The sequence below is a fragment of the Dipodomys ordii genome, unplaced genomic scaffold, assembly GCF_000151885.1.
Source record: "Dipodomys ordii isolate 6190 unplaced genomic scaffold, Dord_2.0 Scaffold129, whole genome shotgun sequence".
Lineage (NCBI taxonomy): Eukaryota > Metazoa > Chordata > Mammalia > Rodentia > Heteromyidae > Dipodomys > Dipodomys ordii.
The window spans coordinates 1,861,957-1,873,785 of NW_012267345.1; the positions used below are offsets into that span (position 1 = coordinate 1,861,957).

The 11,829-nt window shown below is 66.5% G+C and overlaps 1 protein-coding gene across 1 annotated transcript in view; it reads right to left on the reverse strand.

The window, feature by feature from the left end:
- Positions 1 to 7,003: 7,003 nt before the first annotated feature.
- Kcnq2 (potassium channel, voltage gated KQT-like subfamily Q, member 2) overlaps positions 7,004 to 11,829 on the reverse strand; it is a 52,885-nt gene continuing 48,059 nt past the window's right edge. Inside the window, exons 15-17 of the mRNA XM_013030357.1 lie at positions 10,658 to 10,765; positions 8,141 to 8,333; positions 7,004 to 7,726 (exon numbers count right to left, since the gene is read on the reverse strand). Coding sequence (XP_012885811.1) covers positions 7,004 to 7,726; positions 8,141 to 8,333; positions 10,658 to 10,765 — 1,024 coding nt within the window. The remainder of the gene's footprint in view (positions 7,727 to 8,140; positions 8,334 to 10,657; positions 10,766 to 11,829) is intronic.

The window sequence follows — 11,829 nt, forward strand, 5'->3', positions numbered from 1 at the left end:
CGGCCATCCCTGGACAGCTCTGTGTCCACCCTGCCATGCGGCCATCCCTGGACAGCGCTGTGTCCACCCTGCCACGCGGCCATCCCGTGGACAGCGCTGTGTCCACCCTGCCACATGGCCATCCCTGGACAGCTCTGTGTCCACCCTGCCATGCGGCCATCCCTGGACAGCTCTGTGTCCACCCTGCCATGCGGCCATCCCGTGGACAGCGCTGTGTCCACCCTGCCACACGGCCATCCCTGGACAGCTCTGTGTCCACCCTGCCACCCGTGGACAGCTCAACATCCACCCTGCCATGCGGCCATCCCGTGGACAGCTCTGTGTCCACCCTGCCATGCGGCCATCCCGTGGACAGCGCTGTGTCCACCCTGCCACACGGCCATCCCTGGACAGCTCTGTGTCCACCCTGCCACACGGCCATCCCTGGACAGCTCTGTGTCCACCCTGCCACACGGCCATCCCTGGACAGCTCTGTGTCCACCCTGCCACGCGGCCATCCCGTGGACAGCTCTGTGTCCACCCTGCCACGCGGCCATCCCGTGGACAGCTCTGTGTCCACCCTGCCACGCGGCCATCCCGTGGACAGCTCTGTGTCCACCCTGCCACGCGGCCATCCCGTGGACAGCTCAACGTCCACCCTGCCACACGGCCATCCCTGGACAGCTCTGTGTCCACCCTGCCACGCGGCCATCCCCTGGACAGCTCTGTGTCCACCCTGCCACACGGCCATCCCTGGACAGCGCTGTGTCCACCCTGCCACACGGCCATCCCGTGGACAGCTCAACGTCCACCCTGCCACACGGCCATCCCTGGACAGCTCTGTGTCCACCCTGCCACGCGGCCATCCCATAGACACCTTTCCCCATGTCAGGCTAAAGTCCCTGCAGGAAGGACCAGAGAAGGGGAAGGGAAGGAGTTGTTGGGGCCCTGGAAGACAGAAGAGTGGATAGTGAGATGGCCAGCAGGTCAAGATGCCTAGTGGACACTCCGTGGGCAGAATGGCCTGGCCAGTACCCTGAGGGAAAGGAGGGCCCCAGAAAAAGCAGGGCCTGCACTGGCCTCTCCTCAGAGGCCCCAGGGCTCTGGTTACTCATCTGCCGCCACCCAAGTCTATCACTGCCTGGAAAACCGGCCCTGGGTGTCACGCTGCCCAGCACCCCGCCTGCCCGGTCCAGACTCCATCGGGAGGTACCCTCCTGCACACCTCCCACCCTCCCCCGGCACACCTTGTGCCCAAGGACCCGTGCATTCACACAACTGCCTGAGGATCCAGGGAGCAGCAGGGCGGGGCTTCCTGGTGGAGACTGGCAGCAGGGGCCAATCGGATGGTCCCAGAGCCAATGTGCGGCCAAAGCCCAGCGTCCTCATCTGCACAGCCACCTGCTGGTGTGGCGGCCTCTGCAGGGGCAGCTCAGGGAGGGCTGGGCACGTGTAGTGCTTGGCCCTGAGACCGGAGCATTCGTGGGGCAGCAGGATGCCCAGGGAGGTCAGAAGCAGCAGCAGAGCTGTGACTCGGCCCAGGGAAGCGGTCTCCTTCCTTTGCTTTGCTCCCGGTGACAGAGGACAGCATTGACAAGGGTCCTGAGGGAACGTGCGGGCACAGAGGAGTGTGGCGGACACTGCAGCGAGGAGGCCGACTGTGCCGCCCCCCCCCCGTGCTGGGCGTGGCCACACCCGCCCATGTGGGGACCACCGGGGATCCCAGAACCAGAGTGAACCCCAGTAATCATGGTGGCTCTGGGCACCTGAGGGCCTTGCTGGCGCCCCCTACAGCCAGCGGTGTCCGCCACAGCCCCGGGGCTGAAGCCCCTCCCCTCCCACACCCTGCTGGGCAGGGACCAGGCATCTGGGCAGGTGCGGACACCGAGTCGGAAAGAAGTTCTGGCCACCAAGCGCAGGGCCAGCCGCTGCTGCAGGGCACCTGATCCCACCAAGCTCAGCAGAGACCCAAAGAGAGGGAGGGTCTGCCTGGATAATTCCAGAGGGCAGAGACAGTAAACTGGACAGGCGTTCCTGGAGATTCAAGGCATCAGAAGGCTTGAAGTTGGTCAGAGGGCCCAGGGAAGCTCCCGGTCCAGGCCTTGGGGATCGTAGCCTCCCTCCCCAACCCAGCGCATCTCAGACCAGGGTACAAGCAGTGGCAGGAAGACCACACACACTCCACCCGGTTGAATCACTGATTTTACTAAGTGCACGGGTCCACTGGGCACCCACTCAGCCCCATGGCAGCAGAACTTTCCAGAACTGTCCACACATGTCCTTCTGAGAGATTCTGCACCGGAAGCCCCCCGCCCCCGCCTGGCCACACCAGCCTGTTTGCGTGGCACGAACGTGTCCGTGTTGTTTGGTTCTATCCTGGCGAACCCATTAGAAGACTAGCGTCCGTTCCCTGGGCGTCCGATGGTGGTGCGCGGAGTGGAGACGTCAGCGTCCAGGGCCGCACGTTGCTGAGAGGAAAAGGCTGGTGCGGCGCCCGAGGCCACGTTCGAAATAGTTAGGGTGCAGTCGTACAAAGGCAGTATGAAGTATTCTTTGGAGCATGAACGAAAGTGCAAAGACAGCCAAAGGCAACCGCAGAGATGGGGAAGCTGCACGCGGCCAGGGGAGGGCAGGACTGCAGTAGGCGGCGCGGGGCGCACTGCTGGGGGCACACTGCTGCCTGGGGCCCTCGGGCCAGAGCGGGCGTGGCTTTGAGCCCAGGTGCCCCACCAGGGCTGCAGCCCCTGCTGGCACTTGTGTCTGGCTGGACCTGTGGACTCTCACGGCCCGGCCTGGAGGGGCCCAGGGGCACCAGGCAGCCTGGGGATCGCTGTCAACATGCGTTAAGGCAACAACTTTGTCAAACCCAATCTGAGTCGGATGTGCGGTGCTTAGCGATGTGTGCTCCTGCCCCAGAGCCCCGGGAACACGAGGCCTTGGGGGGCTGGGACCCCATCCTCCGGTGTCAGTCCGATGCCAGGGGAGTCTTGGGGTGGGTAAGGGACCAGACCCGGCGTCCTCGGCCAGCTAGGTGCACCGGAGCAAGCGTACAGGACAGAGCTGGCCCCCCCCTTGGATGGATTGGGGGGTTTCCCTTCACAGCCCCCTCCTGAGGCCTGCTGTCAGCCCCACCAGGACGGCACAATCCGGTGATCCTGACCCGTCCTTCTCACTCCGGGCGCGTGGCAGAGGCCTGGCTCAGGCATCCCGCAGGACAGGACCAGGGTCCTATCCACACCCTCGCCTCACGAAGCCCCCATGCTACCTCTTCTTAGCTCCTCGGGAGCCCCAAAGGGGGCTGGGACGGCAACCCAGGGGAAGTGACCAGCCGTGCGTGCGATCGCCCTGCCCTGCCGGGCCCTCTTACCACGCCCCACAGCCCTGCCGGGCCCTCTTACCACACCCCACAGCCTGTGTGCGCCGGAGAGGGCCGCAAGGTCCACAGGGGGCAGGGGCAGGCCTGGCTTCCTGTGGCTGAGGGCACGGGGCAGCATGTTGGGGGCTGATCACAAGGGCCAGGCAGGGGCCCCTGCTCAGATCCCAGCCCTGCTGCTACGGTGCAAAGCGGCCCCTCGTGGTGGCCTTGCCGTCCAACCGCCGCTACCAGGTCTGTTTCTAGGGGTTGTGACCTATGAGGTGGTGAACGTGTCCCCCGCTGACCTCACAGCCTGAGGCCAGGGCAGGCGTGGTGGCCTCCGCCACTTACAGCCGGGCCAGGTGACACTAACATTCTTGCGTCTCCAAAAAGAACCACCCCCCGCCCTCTGAGCAGGCTGGGGAAGGGACTGGAAATACCTGGGGACCACGCTTCCACAGAGAACAGGGCTGCTCTTTCCCAGGCCCTCTCAGTAGAAGACATGGAGCGGCCCGGCTGTGGCTGGGCTCCGCGGAGGCTCTGGACTGACCGGGTCCACAGCCAGGCTCTCCAGAGAGCTATCCGCGGCGCCAGGCCACTTTGCAGCCTCGGAGCGGGGACTGGAGGCAGGCAGGCCCTGCGGGGCCGCTCCGTCTCCTGCGCGCTCAGACCACAGGTGAGGGGCTCTCCAGATGGCCCAGCCTGACACACAGGGGCTGCGCCTGAAGAGGACGCAAAGGGAGATGCTGGGCTAGAAAATGCCCGTGCTCAATAGGCAACGCCAGCCCGGCGCAGGGCCTGGCACCTCCCAGGAGAGCACCGGGAGTCAGCCAGCACGAATCCGGCCTGACGCACAAGCCTGCCTGGCCTTCCGTGGTACTGGGACCTCCCTGGCTCCAACCTCGGCTTCTCCTGTTACTTGGCAGTCCTCGGGCTCCGGGCGGAGACCGCGAGCGCAGCAGGCCGGGGGCCCTGTGTGGCACTGGCAGCCCCCCTCCCACTGCTCCCCGGAGCCCAGATGGCTGGACCGCACTTAAGCTTCAGCAGAAGTCTCGACCCATCTGCCCAACACCACGAGTTCCGCGGAGCTCCCTCTCCAGACGTCGATCGAGAAGAGCCAGAGGGAAAGAATGGCCAAAGTAGGCAGCCTGTGCAGGGCGCCTGTGTGTGCACACGCGTGTACACGCAGCTCAGCTTGTACCTGTGCACACATTTGTGCGCCATGTGTGTACACGTGCGTGGAGCTGTGCGTGTGTGCATGTTTGAGCTGGCACACACTTGCCAGGGTGTGCGCGTGCATTTGTGTGTGCCTGCGTGAAACTGTGTCTGACATATGGTCTGTGTGCATGCATCGAGTACACCTGCGGCCACCATGTGTGGCCGATGTGTGTGTGCACCTGCGTGAACTGATGTGAGTGTGTGCGTGTGCAGACCTTGTGTGTGTTAGGTGTAGCCATGTAGTGTGAAAGAGTTGTTCCCACGTGTTTACTTGTGTGCACACGTGACTGCGCCCGTGTGCGTGTATGGAAGTGTGGCCTTTCTGTAGGTCTGCCGTGTACGCGCAGTGCAGGGAGGTGCTAGCGGCTGTGTGTGGGAGCGTGTGTGCTGGCGGGGGTGTGTGGGAGCGTGTGTGCTGGCGGGGGTGTGTGGAGACTTCCCCGTGGGGTGGCCGCTGCCCCTCACACTCACACTTGTCTTCACACTTGGGTGGGCAGTGGGCAGCTCTGGCCGGGCCTGGGGGGCCCCATCATCTCCGGGACCAGGCCTCCTGCCACCCGATGGGGGCGCCTCGCCCTCCAGGCCCGCCCCAGCTTCTCTTGCTGTGGGGCAGGCAGGCCCTGGCCGGCCCCCTCTGGCTGTAGCCCAGGGCCCCCTGCGGTCCGGCCAGCTGCCCAGTGCTCAGCTGCAGAGCTTGGGCCAGGTCACCCCAGTGCTCTCCGGGACAAGACTAGAGGCTGCCTGCCTGAGTCAGGACCCACCAACACCCTGAGCACAGGACCGGAGCTGGGGGGGGGGGTGGGGAGGCTCCTGCAGCTCCTGGGCCCATGGAGGCCTTGGAGGGGTGGGCGGGGCTGATGATGTCAAGGCGCACACCCCCCTCCGCCTGGGAGCTCCCCTCACGCCCCCCATCCCACCAGAGGGCAGAGGCCTGAGGGCCCCAAGCACCCCATCCCAGACAGCGTCCACGCTTCACCACCACGGACGTGGTCTCCCACGCTGAGCCACGCGTGGCAGAGGCCCTGGCGGTGTCGGCAGGTGTGGAGCCCGCCCCTGGGGGCGGGCATCGCTCCCGAGGCGCACACATGGACACCAACAGCCAGGCCCAGCCACACTTTTTCCCAGTGGGCAGGCGGGGTGGGGCTGGCTAACCTCAAGGCCCTAGACCAGCTATCGTTCCAGTCCAAACCAACCTCCAACAAGGGCATGAGACGTGGGCCCCTGGCCTTTCCGTGTCCCTCTTTCGGGGGTGCCTCAGCTGGCCAGCCCAGCCCCGGCACACATGGAGGGGGACTGCTGCAGAGCCTGGGTCCCACCCCACTGTGCTCAGCCTACAAACACAGATGTCTCTGGCCTGGGTCCCACGGGCCCAGCCCGGGCTTCCACCCTGCTTCTAGTGCTGAGCTCACGCTCCCCAAACTGGCTGCCCAGTGGACCCTGGGCCCCCGGCGGACAGAATGTCTCCCACGCTCCAAACACCGAGAGACGGCAGCTGTGGGACCAGCGTGTGGCAGCAAGGCTCCCGGGGTGCCCCCCTGCCCCAGTGGGCCCTCTGCCAGGCACCAAGAGGCTCCCGTGGGAAGGACCCTCTGCCAGGCCCCCCGTTTGATGTGGGGCACAGGGGCTGTGTGGAAAGGCTCCGTAGCCCACCACCGTGCAGCCCGCCCCGCTGGGGGCCACAGGGTGTGGAGCGTGGGAGGGAGGCCCTGGCGGAGGACGCGCAACCCCGCCCCCAGGTGGTGTCTCCCACGGCTAACCATGGCCTAGAGACAGGCCCTGACCCGTGATGAGGAGAGGAGAGCACAGGGGCCTGACCTCAGACCTCCTCACTGCGGTGCTGCGGCTCTCGTGCACCCCAGGGCCGCTGGAGACCCCAAGGAGCGAGGCTGTGATCAAGAGGGTCCAAGGGGCTCTCTAGGGAGCCGGGTTGGTCCCTGAGGCCTCGTCCCTCCCTCTCCCCCGAGGTTTCTGCCTGGCAGCGGCTCCATGGGGAGGAGGACAGGGAGGATGCAACCCTCGAGGTACCCAGGGGCCGGGGCACTGCCCAGCTGTGTGCACACAGACCGCTGGCCAGGCTTCCCGCGGCCGGCCAGGGCCAGGGGCCAGGTCTGCTCTTCACCACCTCCCGGCAGGGCCCTACCACAAGCGCATGCCCGCCATCGCTCCACCCCTCCGCGCGTGCAGGTGGTCTGTCCCCAAACAGAGCAGAGGGGCTCCAGGGCCCCCTGACCCAGCTCCCCTCCGCCGCTGGTTGGAAAGGAACTTTTGTAAAATGTCACCTTGTGAGCCCAGGATCCCGACCCGCCCACCACCCGACGCGGGCCCGAGCGTGGACCCCACGGGGGCCTCCTCCGCCCTCATGATGCGGTCACTCAGTGCAAAGGCCCGGGGCCCCAGCCCAAGCCGGGCGGGGCAGGACGTGGCAGGCGGGGCCCGTGGCCCACAGTGGCCTCACTTCCTGGGCCCGGCCCAGCCCACGTCGCCAAAGGGGCCCTCGCCCGTGGCGGAGCGCGGCGGCGGCCCGCAGGGCGTGCAGAGGTCCGAGTCCGTGTCCGACTCGCCCTCGGCGATGTAGGGCCTGACTTTGGCGCACGGCGCCACGGCTGCGTAGCAGCTGCTGAGGGCGTCCAGGTTCTCCCGGGACTGGGAGATGCTGAAGCCGCTGAAGGACCGCTCCAGCTCCTCGTGGTCCACGGACGGGATGGAGATGGACGTGTCACTGTCCCGCAGCGCCTCGTGCGGCCGGCTGGCCGGGGCGTCCTCCAGCCTCAGGAACTCGGTGCTGGCCCGGTGGCCACCGCTGTACGCAGACAGGGACCGCTCGTGCGCGGGGGGCGGCGGGATGCGCACCAGGGAACCGTGGTCCCCGACCGGGGAGGCGCCGTGCCGCTGGTGGCCCTGCTGCTGCCACGAGGTGGACGGGGGGCCCTGGGCCGGGGGCGCGGCCGGGGGCGCGGCGTAGTTCCTCTGGCCGGTGGAGCTGGTGGAGCGCACGATCTTGATGATGCAGCCGTGCTTGTCCGTGTGCTCTCGGCTGTCCTCGGGGCTGTGGTAGGGGGGCGCCGGCTCCGGCTCCTTGGCCCCAAAGTAAGCCTCGGTCTCGGCCGCGGGGATGCCCATGCGCTGAGTGTAGATGCTCACCAGGAAGTCCAGCTTCTTCTCCATGGACAAGACCTGCAAGACGGGGCTGCTGCGGGGCGGGCCCAGCTCACCCCGCCTCCGAGTCGGGGGGGGGGATTTGGGGTACTCCAGACCCGGAGCCGCACCACACGCCCCTGGATGCCAGGCAGCTCAGCTTCTCACCCTGCCGTCCACATGTGGGCCGGGCGCAGGCCCGCGCCAGAGCCAGCCCGGGCGGCCGTGCCCACGTGTGGTGACGTCTGGGGTGGGGGGTAAGGAGGGCGGAGAGGAGACCAGCCAGGATGACTCTGGCAAGCCCCACAGCACATGACCCCTGCTGAGGGACCCCACAGCCCCCCGGCCCGGACGTGGGGAGAGCGGATCCTGGGACCCACATCGCCCCGGGGGAAGGGGGTGTCAAAGGCTGGCCCCTTCCACAGCACCCCACAGCCCCTCAGTCTCGCCCACCTGCTTCTCCACCTTCCCGAGCCGTCCCATCATGCTGGGGTCCTCGGGCAGGTCCACCTCCGCCGGGCCCTTGGCACGGTCCTTGTCGGTTATCGCCGGGCCCCGCCCCACGATCTGGTCCACTCTGCCAGGAACAGAGACCCGGCCCCCGAGCGTGAGTTCAGCATCGTGGGGCCAGGCCCTGCCCGTCCTCCTGGAACAGCCCACAGCCCCCCAGATCTGGGCTCTTCGACCCTCTCAGAGCCGACCGGGGGGACCGCAGGCGCCAGGACAGACGGACAGCGGTGCTCGCGTGCTCGCGCTGCCTCCTTGCGCTCCGGTCCGGTCCCTGCTCCGTCCATTTCATGGGATGTGGCACATTACTGAGGAGTAAAGTGAGGTGCTTCTGCCTGCTCAGCCCCGCCCCGTCTGCGGTCCCCACACCCATCAACCTCGTGCCCTGCCCATCGCTGCCCACGTCTCCCCTCTCCTCCCTGGCTTGGGCTTGCTGGTCCTACAGCAAACCCAGGCCCCGGGATCCGTGACAGCTGGTGAGCATCTACCGGGACTCCGAGCACAAGGCCAGTTGGGTCCCCTCCCCTCCCCTCCCCTCCCCTGAGCTTTACTCCTGTGTAATGCACCATGGAGGCCTCCACGCTGACAGGTACGACATAGGCAACGCTAACGTCTCCAGCACGGACGACAGAAGCAGGAGGTTGAGAGCTGTTGCTCCAGGACAGGGGAGGGGACAGGGCTGCACGGGAAACCGCAACGCACAACCAGAGGCGAGGAGGGGAGCCGCAGCCAGCCAAAGCTGAGTGTGCAGCGTGTGCCTGTGGTGCGTGTGCATGCATGTGAATGCGTGTGTGTCTTGCAATGGGAGTGTATGTGCTTGTGTGTGCAGGACGCAGAACTCAGTCGAGCTGACCTGTCAAGGCCGAAGGTTGAGGTTGCCGGGAAGGAAGGTGGCTGTGTGCCCTTGGGGGCGGGGGGAGACTCCCATTTAACATAGCACCAGAGACCCTCAGCAGATCTGTGGGGAGCACAGGCCTGGCCATGCTGGGGCTGCAGGAAATACCAGCCTCCCGGCACGTTCCCTCACAGTCCATTCAGCAAGCCGTGCTCTGCACAGGGCATGCTGAGCAGGGCCACTCCAGACTGGCCACACAGCTGCAGCCCTGAGCACAAAGCACGTCCTGGGGCCCCCGGGCCCAGCAGCCCCACGCAGTCCTCAGCCTGCAGGGCCGCCCCCCCATACACTTCAGGGGGTGCCGGCTGACAGGGCTGGGGGAGGGGCAGGCTCATGCTCCACTAGCTCCATGCTGGGTGCATGCACTAGGGTCGGGGGAGGTAGGGGTCCCTCCGGCTCCAAGCAGATGCCAGTGGCCACGGCGAAGCCCCAGTGTCCACACAGTCCAGGCAGATGCACAGCCCCTTCACCCTGCCACATGACGGACCACCTGTCTGGGAAGTCCCAAAGGGAGCCTTGGCTCAGGGCTGGGCCTGGGGCCGCCTGCGGTCCCGAGGCCTCCTGCAGCCTCCTCTGGCTTCGGCCTGGGATTCGTGCTGCAGTGCTCAGCCTGTCCCGGGCTCTTCCTGGTGTGAACTTGCGTGGGAAGGCTGGGGGACTCCCAGCCCCAGCCCAGAACCCCTGACGCCACGCCCACAGCATGCCTCGGATGGCAGCGGAGCGCCCTCTGCTGGACACACTCGGGACGCACAAACACAACCCTGCCCCACCCCCGAGAGCCTTGTCTCAGGGCAAAGCTGCGGGTTGGAGCTCACAGTGAATCCTTAGCCCGAGGCAGTGATGGGAGGGGATGCGGGCTGGTCTGAGCTACCCTGTGCCGGTCACCTGGCTGCTCCTAAGCTGCCCGACAGAGCGCACTGCCCACTTGCCCTGCCCCTGCCCTGGCCGGTCCACGGGCGGGAGGGAGCAGGCCCCAGGGAAACCAGCAGGCCCCTGAATCTGAACTAACTATGCAGGGGCTGCTCTTGCCAGTGGGCTGTGCCCTGAACTCCACCTCCCCATGGTCGAGGCGCCCGAGGTTGAGGTGCTCAGCGCCCCCACAGCCAGCCGCGTGCGGCTGCCGTCACTCTGGGCAGTAGCGTGGGAGGCAGGTGCTGCTGCCATCTGCACCTCAAGTCCAAGGAGGGGCACAGGGAAGCAGTCCTCCCCCCGCCCCGCTGGGACCAGGCAGCCGTGAGCCTGGGGCCAGACACACACCTGGGCCTGAGTCTTGCCCAGGAGGCCACCGAAGGCTGTGGCCTGAGCAGGGGCAGAACGCAGCTTCCTGGCCGTTAGATGCTCTCCGCTCCCAGCCAGAGCAGGCCCTGCTGATGGGAGTGCTCCCTGCCCAGGAGGCTCTGCGCCGCCCGCCGGGGCTGAGGAGGGCCGACCTTCTTCCTGCCGTGTGTTTTTAGGGAGATGTGTCCCGCTGTTCCAGGAAGAGGGTGCAAGGGGCTGCAGTCATGTGGCCTGGGGCGAAGGGGCTGGCCATTCACAAAGACAGGCCAGGGGGAGGTGCTGGTCCTAACCTAGGTGAGTACTGGGGTGACTCTCTCGAAGGGGCCGTGGGTCCTTTGGCGGGGTACTTCTTATGCCGGGGAGTTGAAGGGGGTGGGGGGCCCACAATCATATCTATCCTGGCAGTGTAAACAAGAAGAGAGACACCAGCACAATGCATCATCGAGCAACTCCAGGCAGAGCTGCTGGAAATGCAAAGAAACAGCAAGGCCGCGGTGATCCTGCAGTGCACGCCACTCCACCCTGGCAGCACCGTGTTCGCAGACCGCCCTGGGCTCCCAGCAAAGCACTACACGCAAGAGCTGGGCCTCGGGGAGCCTGGCCCCACCGCCGGAGCAGAAGACGCGGGATAGACGGCCTCCAGACGCCAAGGCCCGGAGAGGGGGCTGCCCACAGGCAAGGTGAGCTCTGTGCGTCTGCTTTCCAGACAGAAGGGGAGGGAAGGGGAAATGTCAGGTTGGAAAGCTGTAGCGAGGCATGGAGACACAGCACAGGTCAAAGGCTAGGGGTTCCCACTCACCAAAACACAGCACAAGTCCGGCCACTGCTCTGGGGTCCCAGAGAGGCCCCAGCCTGAGCTTACTGGGGCTGTGACAGGGCCCCACCTGTAGGAGCAGCTAAAGGCCTGAAGACTGCTCCCTGTCACCTGTGACGAGTGGGTGGGCACAGGGCAAGGGGAGGCTGTGGACCCAGGCTGCCACCCTGCCCACCCTCTGACGTGACAGTCCCCAGGCTGCCCACCCCATCCACCCTCAGGGGTGTCAGACCCCAGGCTGCCCACCCCGTCCACCCTCTGACGTGACAGTCCCCAGGCTGCCCACCCCGTCCACCCTCTGACGTGACAGTCCCCAGGCTGCCCACCCCGTCCACCCTCCGACGTGACAGTCCCCAGGCTGCCCACCCTGTCCACCCTCTGACGTGACAGACCCCAGGCTGCCCACCCCGTCCACCCTCTGACGTGACAGACCCCAGGCTGCCCACCCCGTCCACCCTCTGATGTGACAGTCCCCAGGCTGCCCACCCTGTCCACCCTCTGACGTGACAGTCCCCAGGCTGCCCACCCCGTCCACCCTCTGACGTGACAGTCCCCAGGCTGCCCACCCCGTCCACCCTCAGGGGTGTCAGACCCCAGGCTGCCCACCCCGTCCACCTTCAGATGTGACAGTCCCCAGGCTGCCCACCC